At 39.6% G+C, this 25,262-nt stretch overlaps 1 protein-coding gene and 1 long non-coding RNA gene across 3 annotated transcripts in view; one reads left to right on the top strand and one right to left on the bottom strand.

The window, feature by feature from the left end:
- Positions 1-25,262, top strand: part of fam189a1 (family with sequence similarity 189 member A1) — a 104,187-nt gene that overhangs the window by 32,814 nt on the left and 46,111 nt on the right. For both annotated transcript variants that reach the window (XM_022194767.2, XM_022194768.2), the window contains exon 2: positions 13,251-13,307. In XM_022194767.2, coding sequence (XP_022050459.2) covers positions 13,251-13,307 — 57 coding nt within the window. The remainder of the gene's footprint in view (positions 1-13,250; positions 13,308-25,262) is intronic.
- Positions 885-4,772, bottom strand: LOC127531488 (uncharacterized). Its single transcript, XR_007938572.1, has 2 exons — positions 4,538-4,772; positions 885-3,497 (listed from the first exon to the last, which is right to left on the bottom strand). It is a non-coding gene; the product is annotated as an uncharacterized LOC127531488 (long non-coding RNA).

Raw genomic sequence — 25,262 nt, 5'->3', positions numbered from 1 at the left:
TTTTAAGGTTTTCAACACATCTTAACCAGGGGTGCCAATAATTATGGAGAGCGCTGTATGTGGAATATAACAGATTTCAAACCTCTTCTTGCAGCTGAGCATCACAACATACCATCAGGAGGGAAAATAAGATCATTTAAAGGAATTTTGTAGTAATGCTGTTAAGTATTTACCCTCTGTGGTGTATTTGTTGCACCTTCTTGTTGATTTGTTTTTTTGCTGTGAGGATTTATAAACAGATTCTGGTCATTCCACTGTGCCGCCACTGGAGCCCCACACAGGGAACTCAAAAGACACACTGGAATATTTTCTTCACTCCTTCTCCATATTCATTTGTTGCAGGCTCAAAGAAGCGGTTGAAAAATGAAAAGTGGCGGCCTGTGTGTAACTGAGTTTGTGGTCGTGAACGTGGCAAGACGTGTGCAGGTTACAGAGAGTCAGATCTAAATCAGGAGGAGAAGCCACAGAGTCACCGAGCAGCCTCTCCTCTCCACTCCACTCTCTTTTCTCAGCGCACTCGCAACCAATCAGATCTGCTGTGTTCTTGCGATGCCTGTGATACAGAAACAGGTCAAGGGTGTTTTACTCTCACCGGTCTCTTCTCTCTCGCTTCATTCACTCAGTCTGAAATGAACACTTTGCTGGAAGAACGCTGATTGACCAATCAGAGACACACAAGGATCCCACCTCAGAGAGCAAAGCAATACCTTCACCTTGAGTTTGTGATATACAGCACTGTGGAAACGGTTTTAGGCTTTAGCTTTTTGCCATTGTTACTGGAGGAATCTGCATTTTACTTAATTTCTTTTATTACATTATTTGAATATTTGTTCAAGGACTGAATAGGTTTCACTTCACAGTATTCATAAACGACAAAGAAAAAATTGAGAGCGGTGGAATTTAATACTATTCTTTGAAGCAGAATGTAGTTTTTTGAGACCCCTACTGGTTTTTTCACCTTATTATCATGTACAAATTGTATTTTGTAAGCTTATAGTGAACTATATAAGCAGTCAACACCATTGTTAGGCTTTTCTACCCCGAAACTGCTGTGTACCATTCACTTCAGGGTTTCATATATAACAGATCTAAGAGACCAATCCTTTCATTATTCTTCCTTAAAATTGCTTTCCAGTTCAAACATGTTCAGCTAAATTACTAAAGTAAACCTGTCAATGTGTAGCATGGAGTCATTTTACAGTGTTTGATTGGAGTTGTGGGCGAATTGATGTGCTGCTTGAGCTGCAGTTAGTGGGATGAAGGTGCATGAAGAGAGACAGGGACTACGTAGATTCACTCTAGAGGAAGTAACGATTACATCCAAGCCATGTTACAGTATTAAGAGAGTGTTTTCATTGGAAAGAAATATGTAACTTTGACAGACAGGGGTTTTTAGGGGTTTATTCAATGACTAAAGCCACTCTCAGTAATCTGTAATCATCTTGTGACTCTTTAGTTCACCTTAGGGCTTTCTGAATTCAGCTTCCTGGTTGGGAACCAGTGATTTTAGACTCTGGTGGTGTACAGTATTTACAATATCCCCACTTTAAATGATGTATGAAAAATATGTTTTTATTTTGGTTTCTAAAACTAATACTTCAGAAGTTGTCTTCTCTGCTCAAATGCTTGATTTTACCTGGCAAACCTGTGATGTTTTTTGCTAAAGGATTTCTCTAAGATGCAGTAAATTTACTATCATGTACCTGTATTATAAAGCAGCTTTAACCGGCTTTCCCCCCACAAGGTAACAACCTCACATCTGTGATGACAGAGATAGTTGTGTGACGTATTTTATCATCTACTCGGTGTCGATTTTCAGGATTCTAGTCCGATGAACTGTGAAACATGCACTTGGACAGATTCATGTTCCCCTCACCCACATTGCCTATAAAGTCAGTGAATGAGGTTGTGCCTTAAACCCTGGAGCTTCATGTTGAGTAGAAAGCAGCAGATACGTGTGTGTATTCTTTGGCAACGAAGAACTTGTTTGTTGGTTAAAAAAAAAAAAAAAAGGCAAACAGAATGACTAATTTAAAATGAATGCTTGTATCTTTGAGCTATGGAGGCTTGTGAATGTCGCATGGGAGCATTATCCAGTTCAGTGTTTTGTTTCTACGGCACAACAATGCTAATGAGTACAGTATGTCTCTCTGCTCTGGTATGTTGTTGTTCAGTTGTGTTCCTGACTGATTCACATTCAAAGGGACGATCCTGATCCATGGATTCAGCGTGAGTGGAGGGAGAGGAGCACAGCGACGCCACGCCTCCAGGCAGCAGCAACAGCCAACCTGCTGTTGTTCCCCTGTTTCCATGGTGACGGCGGTGGGGTGCTGCCGAGCACCAAAGTGAAAATGATGATATACAAGATTGGGGGAGGGGTTAGGAAGCAGAAGCAGGTGGTGGGTGGAGAGAAAAGGGAATACCATGGGAAGCGGATGCTCGGGAAAGAAAACAAGGGGAGGGCGGGGGTATTCTGGAGGAGGACGGCTGCTGCTGTTGGAACCGTAGGAACACAAGCGTAACCGTCTGTTAGCTTTGTCAGCATGAACTTCAGTTAGACAGGCTGCACTGCACACGCTCTGTGGAGACACACAGCAGCATCAAATACCACATGATCCCTGCAGAGTGCTTTATGCCCTGTATAGCGCTCACTTAGAGGTCATATATGATCTTAGACACAAATACACACATGCAGTGTTTTATAGGAACACTTTGGGTCCAGCAGGGGTTACTTGAAGGTTATAGCTGAAATTGTCACACAAGCATTAGGAGTTCAGCTCCCCTGATGCTACAGCTCACCTTCATTTGTCTTTCATTTGGGTACATGTACATCCACACACACATGCATGAGCACACACACAAAGAAAGAAATGTTCTTCAAGGTGAAACTCAAGGGGATTTCTCTTCTAACTGTGTCTTATCCACATTTAGAGCTTCTTTCTCTCTCCTGTGAAGCAGTCTGTGGCATCAGGGTTTGAAAATGTGCTTCAGAAGGATAAAATATTGCTTCATTAAACCAGGAATCTGATACTGCTAAAAACATGGCTTGTTATTTTTCTGTTTCTTTCAGAGATTCCCAGGAGATTAGAGCCTTCATAGCAGAAATAATTACACACTTTTTAAGGTGGTCCTCTGTGAATCTAAGCAGCACTACAGGATTTAAGGGAGTGCACTACAGTAAATCCCCAGAACAGAAGCAAGAACAGATTTTCAGTGGGGGATACAAAAAAGAGACGAGACAGGAGATGGAATTACCAAGAATGTGAATATACAGCGATCAGCCACAACATTAAAACCACTTGCCTTATAATGTGTAGGTCACCGTTGTACCACCAAAACAGCTCTGTCCTGCCAAAGCCCAGACTTAACAAGACCTTTGAAGGTGTCCTGTGGTGTCTGACACCAAAACGTTAGCTGCAGATTCTTTCTGTCCTCAGTTGTGAGGTAGGGCCTCCTTTGTTCCAGGACATCCTATTGACGATCAATCGGATTGAGATCTGTTGAGTTTGGAGGTGAAGACAACCTTGAGCTCTTTGTCATGTTACTCAATCTTTGTTGAGTAATTCTTGCACTGTGGGAGGTTGTGTTATCCTGCTGGAAGAGGCTGCTGCAATCACGTAACACTGAGGCCATGAAGGGGTGTATGTGGTCTGTAGTAATGTTTAGGTCAGGGGTGTCAAACTCAGTTCCTGGAGGGCCACTATCCTGCATGTTTTAGATGTTTCCCTCTTCCAACACACCTGATTCAAATGATCAGCTTATCATCAAGCTCAGCAGAAGCCTGATAACGAGCCTGATCATGAATGTCAGGAGTCAAGGTTTCCCAGCTGAACAGTGCTGCATCTACCAGCTTGATGTTGTGCCCACTGTTGGCACTTTTGGTCGGAAGACAAGGGTCCGCATGGACACTCTGACCAGTCTGAAGCTACACAGTCCCATACACATCATGTTCTTACACCTTTCTAGTATAGCGAGCATTTAGATTTTTAGCAGTTTGTGCTACAACAGCTCCTTGTGACTGATTCTGGAGATGACCTAGCCCGTCATTTGGCCCTCAGATCTCCTCTCTTGTCCGTTTTACCTGCTTCCAACATTGTAAAATGGTGATCAGTTATTTACATCACCTGTTAGTGGTTTAAATCAAGTTTTGGCTCATCATCAGCGTGTGTTGTACTAGACACGTTGGAGTGAGAACCATCGAGCGTAGCAGCCAGCAGTAACTGGCGGCTTTTTGAGGCTGTACCTGGGCCCAGTGGTGCTTTGAGGTAAATGCTAACATCAGCATTCTAACACGATGAAGGCATATTGCTGCATTTTTAGAAAGAGAATTGGAGAAAAAAGAAAGCTGACTGAACAGGAAGTAAAATATGAGATCAATACTTCACACTCCAACAAAACCAAAATGTTCTTTCTAACAGACCTCCATTTAATCAGCAGCTCTTCATTTCATTAAAGCCCGGGATGGACGTGTTCTGCTCAGTGGTAGTCTGCAAATTCACACATGCCTGCACTTAAAGGCAGAAATGTAAGTACTCACAGAGTAGATCCTGTGGAAAGCTGTGCTCAGTCTTTCACATCTTTTCTGTCACAAATTACTGTGGACGAAGAGTCTCCAGAAGAAGAAGAGCACAGAGACGTTGACTCTGTAGAGAGACCTTCTCTTGACCAACGCAAAGCGAAAATGAAAGGAAATAAAATGGGCTGTCACACTTGAAACAGCAGGGGGAGGAACTGACAGCGAGGCAGATAGTGTGTGTGTGTGTGTGTGTGCTGGAGAGAGCTGTGTCTGTATTTTGGCCTCAGCGTTAAGCGTTACCATGTAACACAGCACTTCTACAGCACGAGCACCATATGTCTGTGTGCCGAGGTTGTGGGGGGATTCTTGTGCAATCTAACGGGAGCCTGTCTGAACCAGCGAGGGTCCCTGCTCCTCTCGGCGCAGCAGCTGATGGGAAATCATTATGGATCCTGGCAAATGGCCAGTTCGTGGTTACCATGGCAACCGCGCCGGCTCCATCCATCTTGGCAGTGACGATGTTTGAGAAACGGCCTGCTTTCTAAACCCTCACTCTCAGTAATGGCTTCTTTGATTGGCGCCATGCATAACTGAATAAGAATAGGTCAAGACTGTGATTTAGGTGGAATCCATAACAGTTTCTGCAGCCGCATATCTTTTTCTTCCAGATAATAATATGGAGTCATAAACACCTCCACTGCGGCCCGGTTATTATCCAAAGTCTCTGCGGTGGACATTAGGTTCAAAAGTTTGTTTATTCGCTCTCTTGGAAATGGAAGAACCAACACAAAATAAGACTTCAATATAAAAAATAAACCGGAGCAACTATAACGAAATAGAAATCTATATACTTACCTCCTGTCAATACAGAATCATAGTCTTCACAGTATTCTGCAAAGTTTAACCCACTGTCAAAATCGGTTCATAAGTGCATACAATCATGTAAAATTTCTCTACAGGTCGGTCATTAACTAACTTACTAACTGCTTCTATCTCTTTGATTGCAGTAAAACCCATTAATGCTGCATCATTGGGAAGCATCTGTAAGTAAAAACAGTGAAGGGAATAACAAGGAAGCTTGTGGTTTACACATGAGGAGGCCTTAATAGTAGATGCAAGACCATCCAATGAGAAAAATGAGAAAGGGGACAGAAAACATAAACGCATCTGAATTAATTTCACCAACTTTATGCAAATGAGTAGTTAGTAGTGTGGGTTTGTCAACAGTAATAATCGATAGTGCTACCTAACAACAAACTCTCTTAAGACACAATAGGTGCTTTAAAGACAGAAAATCATCCATACAGACAAATCTCAAAGTTGCCACTTTTCCATGCTTCATCTTTTCTCTTATCAGTAACAGTTAGTCCGTCTGCTTTTCTCTAATTAGCATCAAGGTCAGGTTACAAACAGAGCACAGCAGAGAAACCCAGATGTCTGTTTTCCCCAGAAGCTCCCTCTAGAACAGCTGGGAGACAAACATCCTCCGCTGTGTCCTGACTCTGCCCTGCAGGTCTCCCAACAGCCAGTCATGATCAGTGTATTCAAACGGAAGCGTCCAGGAAATAGCCTGTTTCAGAACCTCCATCTGTTACCCAAAATGAAACGTGTTTCTCAGTGGAAAATTTTACATGTGGGACAGAAATAATAATGAATTGTCTGTTATTTCTGACTAAATATGCTATTTTTGTACCAATAGCAGATTTTTGTACCAATATTGGGGCACTTTTCCATTTCTCCTTTTTCTTGCTGGCTGAAATGCCGGTTTCTTGTGCTGAAGTTGTGTAATGGACTGTGAATGTGTGTCGTGTGCGCGGCTGGAATTTGCTGTGACAGCTCCACACTTATCGCTCAATGGGTTCGTCCCATCTGGGGATCCATCGGGGCTCATGTGCCTTTTGTCTGTCCTGCAGCAATTCAACCTTTTCACACTGACTCTGCAATAAGTCGCTCCTCTCTGAAAGGGAATTTCACGTTGTTATATTTTAAAATGTTTTCGGTCTTGTTGGCCTCGAATGACACGTTGCCTCTGCAAGTCATTCTGTGTTTCTCTCCGCGTGTGTGTGGGTAGGTATTAGTTGTCTCTGTCAGACTGTTGCAGTAATACATTCTTTCATGGCTGTGACACTGGCTCCTCTGATCCAGTCCTGTGACAAGCCAAAGCCTCACTTTTATCTCTCTGTTCCATTTGCACTTGTCAGTACTCTCTGCGTGTGCGTTTTCGGCAAACTGCTTGTGTGTACGTATCACAGACATGCAGTCATAGCTTAATATGAAATACAGCTTCATATCAGTCCTGAAAAGTAAAAAAAATAACTCTGTTTATAATTCTCGCTTTATCACATCATCTGTATGATCACCGGTTGCATGTCACTTAAGCTGACATGCTTGATGATGTGAACGCTGCCGCTCTGCTGACTAACAGCTATCAGAGATTAGATGTCTTTAAATGTGATCCAACTCCAAATTAAGACTATAGTTGTTGTTCCTGAGCAAATTATTCCGTGTGCGTTATCTTCCTCCAGGCTTTGACTGTTTACATAAAACCCTCTGCAAGGAAATATTTACAAAAGTTTGTTCAAGGTTAGAAATATGCTGCATTCAATTACTCAGACCTCCTCCAGATTTGTTTATTGGGATTGCATTTCTTCTTGGTTAATGATTTGGCAACTTGAGATTTACAAATTATTCAGAATACAAATCGACTAATACTTTCTGAGGGCATTCGACTCAGTTCTGAACTGTATACATTTCATGTCTTGATGCATTACTCTGAAAGATTGCCAATTTAGCTTATTTAAGGGTCTCCACCTTATTATCAGGATCAGCGCATTTTGGCTGTCTCTGCTTCTCCTGCTCACATTGTTGGCTTTTCTTTGCTTTTTGATTGGTCTGTTGGTCTTAAACATGTTTAGAAATTAAGACCACTTAACCAGGAAAATATAGAAAGGTCGTCTGCAGCTTCTCAGTACGCTAGTGGGTGTGTGCTGCCCAGGTTTCACTGACTAATGCTGCTAAGTATTGAATGTTAATCCTGTTCTGGGAGCAGCCAAGAGGAAAAGCCTCCAGTGATTGACAGCCAGTAAAGCTATCACATGGTTCCTGCTCTCCCATCATTTCAGACTCACAAAAAAGGCACCGGCACACTCATTGTCCTTCATACATGTATACATGAGTGCACAGACATGCACGGCCGGCACAGTGCAGGGAAAAAGTCAGGATGACACGAAAAGAGAAGAGCTTCCTTACATGTCAGTCTGCTGCAGTGGCGACCATTCAGCCATCAATGTGTGTGTGCTGTATGCTTGATTGCACCCTTGATGTCTACAATAATATGAAGGAAAGGTGTGCTAAATCTGTTTCTTCACTCATGGAATGATGCAAAAACAAATATTTAACTGCTCCATGCTTCTGCAACAACATAATGACCCAGACACAGGCCATTAGTTTGGATATTTGAGCCAGACACCAACATTTTTATCTCATTAAACTGATTTGTGTGCTTTTTTGATGAGTCTTATATGAAGTACAGTATATGCACTACGTAAACTGAAACCTGTTTGCGATCGCATTTTCCAGATTGTTCCCCGTCTGTCTGAACATGCCTGCAGTCCAGGCATCTTGGTAGTTTTCCCATTTCATCGCACCAACCGCAAAGTGTGATATTATTATAAACACCGCATACATGAGTAATCCTTTCAACAACAAATCACCTCAACAAGTGAGCACAAACTCACAAAAAAGTATTAAAAAAGGACATTTCAATCTATGTCTACATGACTTCTAAGTTCCTCAAAGTATGAGTTGCATCATTTTGCCTAATTATGGAAATCTCTGATGAAGAATCGGATCAGTAAGCAGGAGCTGCAGTCTGATAGTCGCTCAGTTCAACCTTGATTGTGCATTGTGCAGAGCATGGGCTCTCTGCTGCCAGCACCAAGCAGAAAGAGAGAGAGAGGGAGAGCGAGAGAGTGGAGGTTTGTAAAAGTGACAACATCTCTGGACTCCTTGTCGCAGTGCCTGGCACCAGTGTAGCGAGGGTGAATGCTATACCTGCAGTAACACAAGCCTCTGTCGCCCGATGCAGTTTCTACCAGCAATGAGCAGAACAGACACAGCAGAGACACACGATGTCCGCTGGATGTGGCTGCAGCTCTTAACAGTTTCTGTCAAGTTTCTAGTATCCGCATTTCACAAGCGGAGCCACGTTTCTACTATGCGGCTGTTCTTGGCTCATTTTAATTAATTCCGTAGCTTGTCATCTTTGTTTTGTATCTCTGTTTCCTGAATACGGTATATTACTCAAAGCGAAATTGTAGCCCCACTTCTTCAGAGACATTAGATGAGAAGTGATAAAACAAGAAGAACAACAAAAGCAGCATCCAAATGCATCATTTTAAGTCGATTGTCAGTAATAAAAACTGAATATAAAGCCTCTAAAGACAGACAGATACTATCAGCACAAGTTGGCTGCAGGTTGTCTCTGGACAGTCGGAGTGCAGGGCAGTGACAAAATAATTGTGCCCAGTGGACATTGGGGGTTACAGATTTTATTCTGGTGTTGTCTAAACACCACTACGGGCCTGACTGCTATTGTAAAGAGTTCACAAAAACAAAGTTAGTGTAAAATACTTTAAGCAACAAGCCAGAAAAGCAGAAAGAGGCTGACTTCTTAGCCTCTGGTTTGAAATCTGAATTGTGTAGCTGCTAAATATATGCAATTAAATCATAATTTGTAATGGTTTAATCTTTTTAAATCAATAAATTTATCATATTAACAGCATAAAAAGTCTTATATAGCTGGTATCCTGTGCGTCAGTACAAACAGTATCATTGGACAAGAACTATTTCAAAGGTCACACAGGTGTTGCAATGACACATTTCAGAAGATAAAAATTCTTTTCATGCTTTTGCATAGCTTTTACATAATTGAGCTTTATCATGGTAAAATCAGACTATTCATTTAGTACTGCACAGGTTTTGCTTTTTCCCTTAGATTTGTTTATAATCATAAAAGCAGATTTAAGAAACAGACTTTTAACCTTTTAATCTCGATTTCTCTTTGACGGATTGTGAGCGTGTGGGCTCAAATGAAATATTGACATCCCATTTACCAGGTCCTGTGGGTATCAAGGTGAGTGAAGAAGTGGAAGATTGACTAGAAAGTGGAACAAGATGTAGAGGGAACAAGAAATGAGAAAAAGCTGGATGGAGCGCAGTGAAAGTGGGTGTGTAAGTGCAGAAATATAGTGTGACTGTGTGGGCGCAGAACAGGAGCAAGAAATACAGAGATGGAGTGTGATACGGGGAGAAATTGGAAAGGGAAAGATGGCAAAACTCGACGAGAAAGGGTGAATATCAAGAAAGTGAGCCGAGAGAAGGAGGGCGCAGAGCGTGATGTGGGGGGAAATGGAGAGACCATGTTGGTGTTTAATGGAGGGTGAAGAAGGTTGAAAGGCAGCGAAAGAGACCAAGGAGGAATCGAGTGCTGGAGGCTATGAGTACCCTTTGTTCACACACATTTCAGTGATACGCAAATTCACACGTACAGTCGCACACACTGTAAAAATGCAATGCCACACCCAGAGAGAGAGCACAGAGAAATCCGAGAGGTGTTCTTATTTCTTTATATCTTAATTTAATTTCATCAGACATCTCATTTAAAAAGTTTGAGGCAAATTACTTGGGTTTAAATCAAACCGACACATCAATAACAGATGGGAGTAATAAATACTGGAGGGAAACACAGACATCACAGCACAATAGCTTGAATTGTTTCATTGCAGCCAAGGCAGCTTCAGGGTAAGTGGTTCCAGGTAGACGGAGCACAAAATCTAAAAGCAAATCAGATCTAATGGAGAAACCGAGAGTTCCAATAAGTCCTGGGAGACAACTTGATGAAGTCGCCATGGTAGTAGCACAAGATGCTGCATTTTCAACAATTCCCTGAAAAGAAAATACACACATGTAGTTTGAAGCAGCCCTCCAGAGAGAATTCAGCTTTGTTAAGGAAACTATCATTGTGGTTAAAAGCAGCACAAATAGCTTTATTTTGGGTTAAAATCTGATGTTTTTGTAATCCTTTTCTCTTAGAAGAACAATCCCTTTAAAGAATGAGCTGAGAGTTACTCCTAGTGATAGTTTTCTTACTTTATACTAAAACCCAGTCTGTGTTGGAGTAGACTCCAGCAAACTGTGGCTCTTTATAAACTAGATAAATAAATGCAAATGTGTGCTTAACACTCATAGTAACAGGGCAAATACAGTACAACATATCGCTGCTGGCAAAATAGTATCTGTTTTTGAGCATTATTCCTCATCAGAGTTCCCTCTTGTGCATTTCAGAGCCAAAATCATACAATGCTCCAACCTTGATCTATGCTGTGAATGGAAAACTAAATCAATGAATTCTACATGGATTACATGCAATGTGTAATAATGTAAAGCACAACAAATGTTCTACTGTTGGCTGCAAGAATGAACAGAAGAGTCTTCATACACTTACATCGTCTGAGGAACTGAGGCTCCATTGGGTTACTTTTATTACCTCCGCCAAGGAGGTTATGTGACACCCAGCGTTTGTGTGTCCGTCTGTCTGTCTGTTAGCAAGATAACTCAAAAACGCCTGGGCAGATTCAGATGAAATTTTGAGGGAATGTAGACTATGGTAAGAGGAAGAGCTGATTTAGTTTTGGTGGCAATCTGGAAAGGATGCTGGACTCTGGATCACTTTGAATTTTTTTGTATGTTTTAGTATGTGGTCCAAAATGTGACAAAACATCATAGGTTAGTATGTCGTCCAACAAATTGGAGCAAGGTGTCCAGATAGCTCACCTGCTTAAGAAGATGCTTCGTAAACAGAACTGTGTCAGAGATGCAGGTTCGATTCCAGCTTGTGATCCTTTACTGCATGGGTTTCCTGTTTTCCTCTCTATCTTTGGTGGAGGTCTGCACTCTCTGAGTGCTTTTCTAGTTTTTAATAGCACCGTCCCGACAACAAGAAGTAAATCCTTGGTGTTAATGCGATGTGCAGCTAATGTTACCATTAGCTTTGATTGCATGTGTGTGGGCATTGCAAAGCTGGGGGACGTTTCGAGATGGTGGAAACTTTAGAAGCAATTTCAAACCAATAAACAAAGACTGTGTGGGTTACTGCATTTTAATGGCGAATATATTGCTCCTGTGCAAACTAAAATCATATGGTGTTTACATCTGTTTGCTTCTGCTCTCCGTGTTCACATATACTGTATGTTAATACAGACAAATTCCCAATAAAGCTCCTCTCATTTACATATTTTCCGTTTGTGTTGTCAGACATCTGAGCAAGTATGAAATCACAAACAAAATGCAGTCCATTAATAGTACATGCTAACCAACAGTCATACAGATTTTGTAACTGCAGTTTTTTCTGACAAAGTCAACACACGAGTTAAATACAACGGCTGGACTGTGAGACTGAGGAAGTTAGAAGCAACAGAAAGTTCTCGTCTAGTCCGATGTTTTGCTGTAGGCCATCAGTCACAAATGCAGAGAGAGTCTTCTTCCTGAAATGGGCGTGGATAGCAGCAGCTCAGTTGTATTTAAGGCTACAGAAACTGAAACTACCTCTTTAGACAGAACAGGGGTAAAACCAGGCCTTAAGCAGTCAATTATTTTTTTTAGAAATGTTCAATTAAATTATTTATAGAGTGTAGATTCACAACATATGTCATCTCATGGCGGTAAACAGTAAGGTACAAACCTTACAAATTTACAAATAGAAAACAGAAACAGAAAAACCCAACAATCCAAAGATCATTTTCCAGAAATTTTGAGTTGAAAAACTGAAAGACAAATTCTGGGGACATGTGAAATTTTCATTAATTAGTTGAAAATGGGTGCCATATGGCACCTTTTAAAGAAATTACCAAATAAATAAAACCAGGACATCCTGAAGTCAGATTGTTGACCGTCAGCAGCCTTTACAGCTCATTTCAATCACTGGCAGCAGCCTAATGAAATGAGATGTAAGTGCAGTTTCCCATCTTGTGAAAGGAGTGAGTCACCCTTTTAAGAAACTGGAAACACATTAGAATAGCTTTTAAAATTCAAATTCTTCTGTGGCGTCACACTTATGCACAATGCAGGGCTGGAAAAGCTCAGTTTTCTTTAATTAACCACTTCAAACTACAGGATCACATTTTTCGTTTCCTCCCAGCTAAAAGGGAAAATAATCTGTGGAGGAGTGAGCTTGTGAATGCATGATGACGAAGAAATCCACTGCCACAGTGAAACACGGGTGACAAATGTGGTGGCAACTGGTCACAGAATCGCTAAATAAGAGCAAAAAACAACCTCCCACCTGTATTACACAACTCATTAAGTCAAGAATGATCTTTTGAATCAGTATGTGTGTCAGAGAAGATGCTAATTCAATATCGGAAGTCTTTTTTGTGTTTATATAGATTAACTGTTCTCTGAGGTGGGTTTTTCTGTTGTGCCTGTGTAGATTTAAGTAAAATTAGTCTTTTTAAGCACTGAAATTTGTAGTTTTGGCCGTTGTTGCTGCGATAATTTCAGTGATGTGAAAAGACTGCGTCGGCGGTGGTTCACAATTTCTTTCGCATGAGCAAGAATGAGCAACATTTTTCAGTGCAGTTGCAGAAACGTAATTTATGAGATATATGCTGCGTTTTCATACACTTGTCAGCATCATTCACCTCTAACCGCTTCTGTTTTGGGTTTTGTCTCCCAGGTTCTGCTCTCTGGACTCATTGGAGTGGTGTCATGGAAGAGGCCGCTCTCTCTTGTGGTGAGTGTCCTCCGAACGCCCACATTCAGCTGATAATTTGACAACTGCAAACAGCACAATAACACCTGAGAAGGAGTCTTTTCTTACAGCGACGGGGACACGATGTTCTTTCTTGCTAGGACGGAATGCAGCGGAGTAAACACAAGCAGTCTTAGACCAGTTTAAGTTTTCATTCACAGCTTGTTGAAATAAGTCTTAAACCTGTTAGATTAAAAAAGTAAGTAAATAAAATGATTTGCTGTGTTAATGAGATAATGGGATTAAATGATGCTTAGCTCGAGTTAACTAAATGATGGAGCACTAATGTAGGCTCGAGTTAATGAGTCCACACCTTGTTGCTGGTCTCACTTTCTGCTCAGTAGGAGTAGAGAAACGTAGCCGCCAGTGGATGCATATTTAACTTTGGGTCATGTTCAAGTTGTGTTAAAATACCCGGATCACAGCTGCAGTGTTGTGTTGTGCTTTCACGGCCGATGACCTGGAAACAACACGACCGAAGTCGGTTAGAAGTCTTCGCAGTTTTCACTTTTCTGGTCTCTGGCTGCACAGATGGAAAAATAAACTGCACCGTGTTGCTCAGTTCAAACACACACATAGGATCTATCTGGATAGAAACCGTCATATTGTCATGTACATATCGAACTCTGAGGGAACATTAGATGTAAAATCCACCAAATGTTTAAAACCAGTTTGTATCGGTGACAGATGATGAAACTACATGGAGAGTAACAACGAGCAAAATCTCTGCCAGCTTTATTTGTATTGTTTGCATCCCTAATTTTTATTGAAGAAGAAAATAAATTTAACGTTGTAAAAAATGTAAATAATACTCACTTATGAAGCTACATATTGGTTCAGCTGGTGTTGGATGTGCTCTCTATGGCTCTTTTTGCTGTGCTCTGTTGTTACAATTCTCTTTTGTTACAGACTCACTCGTACCAGTGGCAACAGGTTCAGTGTCTTGCCCAAGGACACTTTAGCATGTGGAGGGGAGGAGTGTGGGATTGAAGCATCAATCTGCACTGTAAAAAAAGAAAGAAAATTCAGTAAAAAATAGTATTCAGAAAAAATACTTAAAAGAAACCCCCAATAGTGTATTGTTAAAAACTGTAAATAATAATAATAATAATAAAGAAATGGTGAAAATAATGATGAAATCTAAATAGAAATAAATATCAAATATAAATGTTTGTAGTTGGTTTAATTTAACAGTTTACTTTGATGATCACACACTGTAAAAAACAGAATTACTATATTTAAAAAAAAACATTTTTGATGTGGACATTATGTACAATTTTGGCCTGTTTTTTGTTTGTTTGTTTAGTTTAGTTTTATTTTTTGTTCTTTTGCTTCATAATCAACATGTAAATTGATGTTTTTCTTTTTGCAGGAAATTTTGCCCGATCTTATCTGAAATTTAACAAAAATCTGCAGAAATCTGTAGTTCAAAAAGATTGAGCATTTTTCAATCTTTGATATGTATTTTTTAAAGAATAACATCAAATATCTGTAAAATATTTATGCTGTTTTGCTGATTAAAATATGGTTTACAAAAAGTGGAATTTTACAGCTGAACGTTGGAAGAGAATCAATTGCTGTAAAAAATACAAATTTTTGATGCGGATGTCTTATCTAAGGGTTAACATGTAACTATGTGGTTTTACCATTTTATTGTTATTATTATTATTCTAAAAAAGAGAAAATAACTTTATTTTTGCAGTGTGCGCTACCACCTGAGCCACAGCCATCCTGCTATTCATCATAAGCAATGATATTTTTCAGTCACTCCAAAACAATGATTCCTATTTCAAGCATCTTTAATCAACTCTTAGCTAAGTTTAGAGACATTTTATAAATATAGGAGCATTTCAGCATTGTGAGTTGCCTCGTGGACCAATAATCTTCTTAAAATGTGTAAGCAACAGTAAAAGATGTAATTTTATATATATATATATATATATATATATATATATATATATATATATTTTTTTTTTTTTTTTTTTTTTTTTTTTTTTAAAGAAATCTATTACAAGCATTGAGTTTGTAGTGTTGCTTTACTTCAGATTGTAGAAAGTCCCACGGAGACGTCTGTCTGCCACTATAGAGCCTGAAAACTGTTAATTGACTGTCATGTAGTGAATGTTGTAGCCTACATTCCCTTTACCCCTGTGTAATACGCAGCATAACATAAATCATTCTTTCCCCCTCCTTTGTACTACAAAAAGACACGGATGCGTCGTGATTTACTTGGAGTCTTTCAGATCACTTCTGATCTTTAGTTTAAAGTTGAGATCAGGATTGAGGAAGAGCACCAACTACAAGCCCCCGCCGATTCCATTTCATGCTCTCTTAATGCCATAAATAATCTCATCTCATTTCTGCAGCTTTACCCGCGTCATCTTGCACCCCTCCCCCAGCTCACCGCACGTCTCACTCCCTTTGGTTTTATCACCTTGCTTCACCATTACTCATATCGGCATCCTCTCTCTTCACATTTCTCCCCTCCATTTCTTCCCCTTTGTGAAACATCAGATCAGAGAACAGAGATCTGAATCATTTCGGCTCTTGGGGATCAAAAGAAATATCCCATCATTGAGGTGTGTGTAGAAATTGGTCACACTTTGTGCAGCATAAACGAGTTAAATCCTCTTACCTCTGTTTTCTTAAAAAGCATGACTGATTTACTGGAGTAATCTGCTGCTTGCTAGTGAACAGAGATGTCAGGCCGTGGTCTCTGCTTCCTGTCTTCGCAGGAGTCCGCTGGTAATATCTGGGCTTGTTTTTGTGACTTGTTACTGTAGCACTCAGTGTTCACTCCTGACAGTCGAGCTTTTCCATTTCTGGCCTGGACCCAGTGATGACTGGCAGGTGACTAATACACCGGCTGGACGCTTTCAGGCCTGGCAACACCCATCTGCCAACTGTGCATGGCCAGGCTCTACATCGTGATTCCTAATAACTGGAGGCTCTCCAGACCGTTTAAGTATCCGTGTTAAAGAGCTTCTCAGCTGACTTTTACGAGATAAGTCCCGAGGATAATCAAATGATATGGCCAGTTTAGGATTTTAGTCTGCAAAAACAAGTTTGTGTTGAAAGAATTGGCTGAATTGACAGAAGACTAATCTACATCTTTTGTGATAAATTATTCATTGTTGAAGCCATTTATCAAGTAAAAATGATCAAATATTTGATGCATAAGTGGCACTGACTGCAGTTTCTTTTGGTTTTTGTACAGTTAATTGGACATAGTGCATTTTATTTTTAGATCTGCACCAGATGAACCAGGTGCCGGTTAGCTTAACGTAGCACAAGGACTTTAAACAAGACAAAACAGATAGTGTGGGTCTTCTAAAAGGTAAAACAATCTGAATCTAAGGCTCCCCAATTGACATTGTTCTTGAAAATAAGTAAAAATGTACAAAAGCAGCAAAGAAAGTCTGAAAGCAACACGTAGTGAGAACCATGCGCTGCACTCATTCTTGGCCTATGCAGTGACTTCCTGGTGTCACCACTGGTTGCCTGGCAACCCGATAGCGAGTGCAAGACGAGAGCTGTGTCTGAACTCGGTCCCCTGAGAGTCCATCAAGGCTTAGCTAATGTGCTACTTCACATTAAAGAGGCAGGTGTGAGAGAGGTAGAAACTGTTCGCATGAAAGCAAATCTGTGTATTTCTTTCATTCCTTTATGGTCCAGTGAAGTTGTTTTGGATTGACATAATATTAGGTACAGCACTAAACAATTTCCCAGTTTTCTTCTAATTAGAATAATCTTTCAGTATCTGTACGTGTCTAAAAATGTTTGCTGCATTATTTGTAAGTATTAAAAAGTCAGGTACACTGCAAAAACTCAAAATCTTACCGAGTCTATTTGTCTTATTTTTAGTCAAAATTTCGCATCCCACTTGATTTAAGATAAATTCACTTGACAAGTGACATTTCAGCAAAATGGCAGGACTTGTTTTAAGACAATGCATCTTAAGTATCTTGTTAAGTCAAACAATCTTGAAATGATCTTGTTTTGAGTTGAATTTTACAAGAAAACTCAAACTAAGTTTAACCCTCGTCTCGTCCTGTGGGTCAAATTGACCCGTTTTAAAGTTTGAAAACGTGGAAGTAAAAACTTCCACGTTTTCAATATTTTTGAACATTTTTTGGTGGGAAAAAAAAGAAATGTTAAAAAAAGTGAATTTCACTGGATTTTGGTTGATTTTTTTCCCCCCTAATATTCTTAAAGAAAATATTAGAACTTTGACTGATATATATATATACATATATGTAATCATTTTAGATATATTTATGATTTTTTTCCAAAGATTTTTACTCATTTTCCAAAAATATTTACAATTTTTAGGTTTTTAATTGTTTTAATTCTTATTTCTTGAACAATTTGGGATTTTTTTTAAAAATAGAACTTTTAGGGGAAACTTTTACAGAATTTTCTTCCTGAAGATTCTGCAATTTTTTTATAAATTTGGGGAATTTTTTGCTGAATGTTTTTTTTTTTTCCAGACAAGGAAAATATATTTTTTTGGTGCCGTAAATGAGGACAATAGGAGGGTTAAGACACCTAAGCTTGACAATCCTGGTAAAATATAGCTTAAAATAAGTTTTCCCAGCTAATTTTAAGATCTCAATATTCTAAATATCAAATCTTACAAAGCCATCTTTCATTTGTTCTATTGGCAGATTTTTTTAAAAACTCATTTCAAGGTATAAGTTCTTTGAAATAAGTTTTTTTTTTGTCTTGAGAGGAGCATTTTTTTCCAGTGTACAAGTTAGAAATTAAAAAAAAAAGTGAGAGAATACAAGCAGGAAAGCTTGTGCAGCGTCTCAGACTCTGACATATTGCAGTCAAGTCGGCGTATGACAGCGAGTGCAACGCTTGGATGTGTAGCGACAGGTTGTTTGCGTGCCAGAATGGAAAAACAGGTGCTCCATTGTGTAGAGAGAAGATGTGTTGAATAAGAAATTCTGTCTCCGTTGAACTTTCCTTGTAAACAGCACATCAAAGATTTATTGATATATTGTGCTTGGTGGAATGAGAAAACACACCGTGTCCACGATTGAAGGAAATCCTCCTCCTTCACCTTATCTAAAATAGCTAATAAACATTTTCTGGCCACTTTCCTGCCCAATCTGCTCCGCTGCATTAATGCCACGGCAGATTTACTCCGTATCACTCAGAGCAAGGAGACAGACAAGACTACCTGCAGTCTTGTGCTGTTTGTGACTGTGATGGATTATGTGTTTAGAGAGAGGCAGAAAGACGGAGAGAGAGTTAGAGGGCAGTAAGTCCTTGTTTGCCCTGTCGGGAAACAGCGCAGTAATAGTCTGCCGTTTGGACTATTTGTCTCAGGAAGTCTAAGCTGTTGTTGTTTTGTTGTTGTCTCTCGTTTGTTTAAAGTGGAAGCACAACACCTGCCTCTGCACATGTCTATATATATCTATTATACAGTTAGCTAGAGTTTTAGGAACAATTCCAATGCAGCACATTTACCCTACAAGGATTACTTTCAACACTGTATTGCTGAGAGTCAGTCGAACTCATCAATAGACTGAGCAAGACATGTCTCATTTAGCTTAGCTTAGTATTAACGATCTGAAGCCCAAGCAGGTTTTTTTTTTTTAGTTTTTTTTGCTCCTGTCTCATTTTTGCTCACTGTGGCCTTGTGTTTTACTGCAATATAAAGTCCTACACCTCTTTGGAAACAGCACTATCATAGCTAGAATTAGAGAGAACTTGAAAATGTCCTCTGTGAAGTCCATTAGTCATAAAAAAAGAATAAGTGAAGTTGAAAGTCCTTGAATATTCATTTAATAACAGCATGTATGACATTTTTGCCTACAGATGCTACCAATACTGAAAACATAAAACTGGTGTTCTTACATTTTTTACAACTTCTTTAAACTAGCCGTTTTTAAGACTCACATATTCATCACCTCAAGAGAAATATTTCACAGTGCTGAATGTACCTTCCAAAAACTTGCTCCTCTGATCCATGCTGCATTCATTTTATTGATCAAGTATGTTGTATTTTTCAGCTTCAGAAAGTCTTTGAATTTTTGTCATGGTCAGTGCTGAGTTTTCTCTTAGCTTTCAGTTATGCAGAAGAGCACAGAAGTTGTTGATTTTTTACAGAATATGATTTATGAATTTCCCCATTTTACCCTTAGATTGTGGTGCGTTTCCTGACAGAACATCAAAGGTGATTAGTCCTAGAACTGTCAGAAAATAAAAAATCCAGCAATTATTTCTGTTCTTACTGGTTGTGACTCTTGTAAGTTGTGTTAATCTGACATTTTCCTAAACATTTTGGGGTTCAGAGGGTAAAAACTTGAATGAGGAGGAAACTGGAATGTAGATTCTATCTGCATTTCAAACAAAAACTAACGTCTCTGCATTAGCCTGTAAGTATGTTGCATTTAAATGCTTTAATCTTCACACACAGAAATATAAAAACAAAATGTTGTAGTGGAGGTGCATGCTGTTACTTTCTCTTCTTTCATTCACTTTTTCCAGTCTGCAATTTGCCCTGAAACCTCATGGTGATCACAAGACTGGAGCAGAGCCCAGAATAAGTTCCTCTCACACATATTTACTAGTAACTTTACAACAAACACTCAGTAGTCTACTCCATATTGAGCAGTAGTAGATTTTGGACACATAACAGGTGGTTTTACAGCAGTAATTTTTTCTCTATGAAAAGCCAAACTTGGCACACTCATGCAGCACTCATGGATGCTTCCTTTTCCTTTTTTGTCTGTTGTAAGAATTTCTTAAATTCCACAAATAAAGCACATCTATTGTGCTACATAGGAAATATGAAATGATTTCACATATAACCTGTTGTAGCTGTTGTTGCAATAATGCACACATATCAAAATCTTCCCTCATTTTTTTGTCAGTCATTACAGCATGTAAACACATTTCCTACAATGCTGAACTCAGGGTATATAGACCTAACTATAGTTTAGCCTCTATTTTCAGATTTCGGCTCAGTTTTGCAGGTTCATTCATAAAAATGAGGTTGTATTTACGCTATAGTGACCAGATGCCTCTCTGCACTCAAGTGTAGTGTGAAGGGCTTTAAATAATGGAGTAGTGCAGCCGTCTTGAGGTCACTGCACTCGTGAGGTGTCGGGAGGTAACATAGTGTAACATGCACAGCTACTTTATGTTCATGTTTCCACGAGGGTCAGAGTGCATGTTGCCTTCTGGTGAGAGCTTGGAGCAGCTCTGTACTGGGGTCTGAGTGCTTCACTGTGTTGCTCACTATGTCTGCATTAACTGCAACAATCTGGCTGTTGAACTTTTACCAAATATAGCTGCTGTACATTATGGTTCGTGTATGTAGAACAATGAATGGTTGAAGATGCATTTGTGTTCGTTTCTGTTACCGTGCATCTGGAAAAAAAACCCTGATAAATGTTTTTAAAGCTGCGTTGTTTGTTTTGTTTTTTTGCTGTTCTAACAGCGTGATTGTAATGGATACCAGTGTGATAGTCCCTCACTTTGGTTCCAGGTGAAATATGGCAGGAATTTGCTATGAAATCTGTCACAGACACCCATGGTGCCCAGAGGATGGATTGTACTGACTTTGATGACTGTTCCTCTAGTGCCTTGTTGCTGTGAGCATTTAGTACGTGAGTGTATGCTCAAAGCTTTGGTCTGACTGCCTCACAGAGGTGCTGTAGACTCCTAGTCTTATTTCAAGTCAATAAACATGAAATTATGATATAAAAGTCCTGCAAAATGCTGTAAAATTCAAATATATTTGTACTTTGATCAGTTCAGGGGTATCAAGCTCGTTTTAGTTCAGGGGCCACATTCAGTCCAGTTTGATCTGAAGTGGGCGGGGCCAGTAAAATCACAGCATAATAACAGCAACTCCAAATTCTTTCCTTTGTCTTGGTGCAAAAAAGAATGTTCTGAAAAAGTTTTCCATTGAAGGAATTATCTTTTTACAAATGTTATGAACAAACTGAAATTTCTTAAGAAAAATGAATTCAGTTTCAGTAACATTATGCCTCATTTTATCATTTACACATTACAACCTACAGATCAGATTGTCTACAAAGGAACAAAACATTTAGTCACAGGAACTGAACAATATAGTATTTTACTTTATGATCAAAACGACAAAAGTCAGACCAAAAAAACCAACAAAAACAAGACAAAATATTACCAAAATGAGACACACAATGTCAAAAGATCATGAGCAATATAACATTTCACTCTATGATCAAAGCAACTTGTCATGTTTTATCATTTTACAAATGTACAATTTGCAGTTAATATTGTCCCGGTTATTTTTAGGACTTAACAAAGTCGTCCCATGGGCCGGATTGGACCCGTCAGCGGGCCGGTTTTGGCCCACGGGTCGCATGTTTGACACCCCTGGATAAGTTGAACACACACCTTCTCTTTAATAATGTAGCTAAAACTGAAATACCTGAAGTCTCACTTTCATTATACTTCATCAGACTTTGACCTTGGATAGAATTTCATATCAGTATGTAATTCACAGTATAGTCTTAAGCAGGTAGAGTATAATACAACATATTGGTTGTATTAGACCAACACACCAGCTAGCTAGAACAGAAGTATTCTAGAAGGTTCTGGACTGAATTGCTGTCAGAAGAACTGCGGCCGCCTTCCACTATAAAGCATTAATCAACCGAGCTGCATCGGTTTATCTCGACACCAGTGAGCTCCTGACCTGTACTCTGTGTCCTGAGAATATTAAAGCTGCATCTCTGCTGGGAAAATCTTTCATTCAGTGCTGGCCTTTTTTTTTTCCTTTTTTTTTTCATGGTTTTCGTTAAAAATAAGATGATGTTGTAAATTTCCAATAGACCTCAAAGCTAAGCATGTTTTCAAGCCTCATAATGCTGTGGACTTCTTGAAAATGCTTCAGTTATTGCAAAGAATACCGATACGAATGCTTCTTGAGCCAAGAACTGCTACTGTGACCAAAACAGAGGCGACAAAGAAGGCAAGCATTTCATCTCTACCAAGATAGTCACCTCCGCAGTGGTCCGATGTGACTCTCGATGCATCTGTTAACCTTTAGATTGATAGGTTGGAGCCCGAGCATGTTTCTGGCCTGATCCAGGGGATATAATCATCCCTCCACTGCCTGCTCGTACAGGGACACTAAAGACAATCGTTCACATTTGATCTTCCCAGATTACAGCCTGCCATCGTGTCCTGTCATCACATTTCTTGTGCCATTTAGCAATATTTCTGTGACTTGCATACATATATATATAGACATGCTGCACTGCACAGGGTTGTTACGGACACTGACATCATGTTTTAAGAACCTAAAAGAGAGAGTTTTGACAACAATTACGCTATATTCTGTCTGTATCTTCTACCACTTTTAGGCAGAGAAAACCCATGTTTCCCTCCCAGAATGTTATTTCTTGTAGTGTGAACAGACTTTTAAACAGCATTCACACCTCAGTGATGGGGACTAGACTCCCAAGAAGAACAACACCATCAGTTGTTTCAACAAATCCTTCAAAACACAATATCAAGTATCAAATCCTCCTGATGACCATAGTTTTCATCGTGGGCCTGCTGTTGTTATAGAGACAATTCTGTGTAGGAAGGTGATTTGAAACACAAATGGTTACTCAACTATTGTAATTTTAGGTATATATTTCACATGGCAGCGTGTGTTTTTGCAGCTGGGAGGTTGGTCATCACCTGAACACTGCTGCAAGATTTGTCAGGTAACAGCTTCCCTTTGACAACCTTGAGGAAAACAGTTGTGCACACAGGCTGATGCTTTTGATTGGCATGTAAAGCATTTTACAGTCTTGACTGAATCTCTCTGTTGAAGTCAAAACAAACATAGTTAGATACTATATGATTAAGATGCTTTATGACAGGTTAAGTTAGCAAAAAAGGAAAAAAACTGAGATAAGTGCATAAATGTTTCAAATTTAGAAGCTTGAGTACAGATCTATAGGTTTATGCAGGTATCACTGGATTTAACAGTGTGTTGATGCAGAGCCTGTTGTGTCACTGGAAGTTAGTATGTCACAAGAACCCGTTTATATCACTTTATTTTAGTAAACACCTTAACTGCACGTTGGGCCCCTTTCCCCCTGCACTCTAAAAAATAATCACAGGACCAATTCCCTAACTTTGACTGAACGCATAGTTACAAAATTTTAAAGAAAAATCTACTTTGCCAATTTAGATTGCTTGTGTGTTTAGTGTGTTGTGTGTTTAAGTTGCAAACATTATTTTGAAGCATTGGGTTCACATAATAATGTTAGCATTTGTATCAGCCTTATTTTGTATGTAATTTAAATTTCTCCATTAGTTGATTTGAAACTAACTTTAGGTAGAGCCAACTTAAGGAAATTGGTTTGAAAACTTTAGTTTTCTAAACCTTGAGCTCAGAAAATGGCTGCACAATTTCAGATGGTTAAGACGGGTAACTCCTTTTAGAGGAAAAGCTAATTCTCTTAATTCAACGTAATATTTCTTTTTGTGTGTGTGTTATTCTGTATCTGTAATGTGGCTTCCTTAGATTTGAGAGTGAGATGCATGTGCATTGGAGTAAATGCTGCAATGTTGTGGACATGACTGCCGGTGAAGAAGATGCATGTGTGTGTGTGTAGTTGCAGGGTGTAATGTTGCCACTGGCTGAACGTGTGTGTCGGTTTATCTCGGATCACATGCTGGAAGGCTGTGTGTGATTTACAGCACCATTTCAGTGACATGCTGATGGCCAAAGACTTCCTGGGGATAAATCCAAGAGTCCAGAGGAAATGTGTTCAGCACTCCACCCTGCTGTCTGCATGTAGCACACTCATCTACACAAACCTCATGAGAGCAGCAGTTTTCCTGTTTTTTCAAAACTGCAGTGTACTTATAAATGCACATCCTTGTTTTTACCACATCTCCAAACAGCTAGCTAACGATGCACACAAGTCACCAACAGAACATACACATCATAATCGTGGACTTTCCATTACGATCACATAACTACAGGAGGGCCAGCAGGACATCGGTGAAAGGCTTTATGAGGTGCTCTCTGTGACAGCCTGTGACCTGACAGTCCATAAATATTACTGCCTCTAGCAGATGAAAGAGGGAGGAAGAGAGGGGGAGAGGAAGAGATGTGGCTCACTGACTGATTGTGATGGCAAAACAGACTTCACTGCACCAGTGGAATGGAGATTTATAATAACCACAATAACATAAAAACCCAAAACTGCACAGCTTGCGAGTGCAACTTCTTACCATCCAATTCATTAAATGATAACAAAGGTTATGCATAAGCAGCCACGGTGAGTCTGTCTGCCCAGTTTGGCCCTCCAGTAGTCAAGCATTTTTCACACAGACCTTAATGGAGAAATTAATCCTCCAATTAGGAGCTAAATTAGCCCATTAGCAGCCTCTGTTTCTGGCTCTGTTGCGAGCAGGGGTTGGTTTGTGTTTTTCTGAGGCTGTCTGCGCTGTGAGTGGTCAGACTTCTAGGATTTGAGTTGGACTCATCGGTACGTGATGCCAGGTTGTATTTTAAAAATCCCTCTTGCTGCTACAAGGCTACTATTAAATCTTTAATTCATGAATAGCTAGTAAGAAACATAATGATGAGAAGTGTAGCTTGCACTTCAGCGGTTTGGTTGCCTTTTAATCATAATGATCTTGCAGCAGATTGTTTGTAGCTGAGCTGCACGTGTGTGCTGTAAATATAAACGCAGAGGTGATGACACCGAACACACGTGTGAAAATTAGTTTGCAGCTGTGTTTCTATTTTCAGCACATGCAGAGGCTGAGAACATCACAGAAAAATTCTCCTCAATGCAGCTCCTTGTTTATCCCCGAACATACCGCATATGTACAAGCACAAAAATCTTCCACCGTCGAACATCAGCAAATGTCATCTTTCTTAAAATAGTCAGCCTCATGTCCGCATGGTAAACTACA

Source organism: Acanthochromis polyacanthus, chromosome 2 (assembly GCF_021347895.1).
Source record: "Acanthochromis polyacanthus isolate Apoly-LR-REF ecotype Palm Island chromosome 2, KAUST_Apoly_ChrSc, whole genome shotgun sequence".
NCBI classification, from domain to species: domain Eukaryota; kingdom Metazoa; phylum Chordata; class Actinopteri; family Pomacentridae; genus Acanthochromis; species Acanthochromis polyacanthus.
The sequence above is the reverse complement of the archived record's forward strand: the minus strand, read 5'-3'. Positions and strand labels throughout refer to the sequence as shown.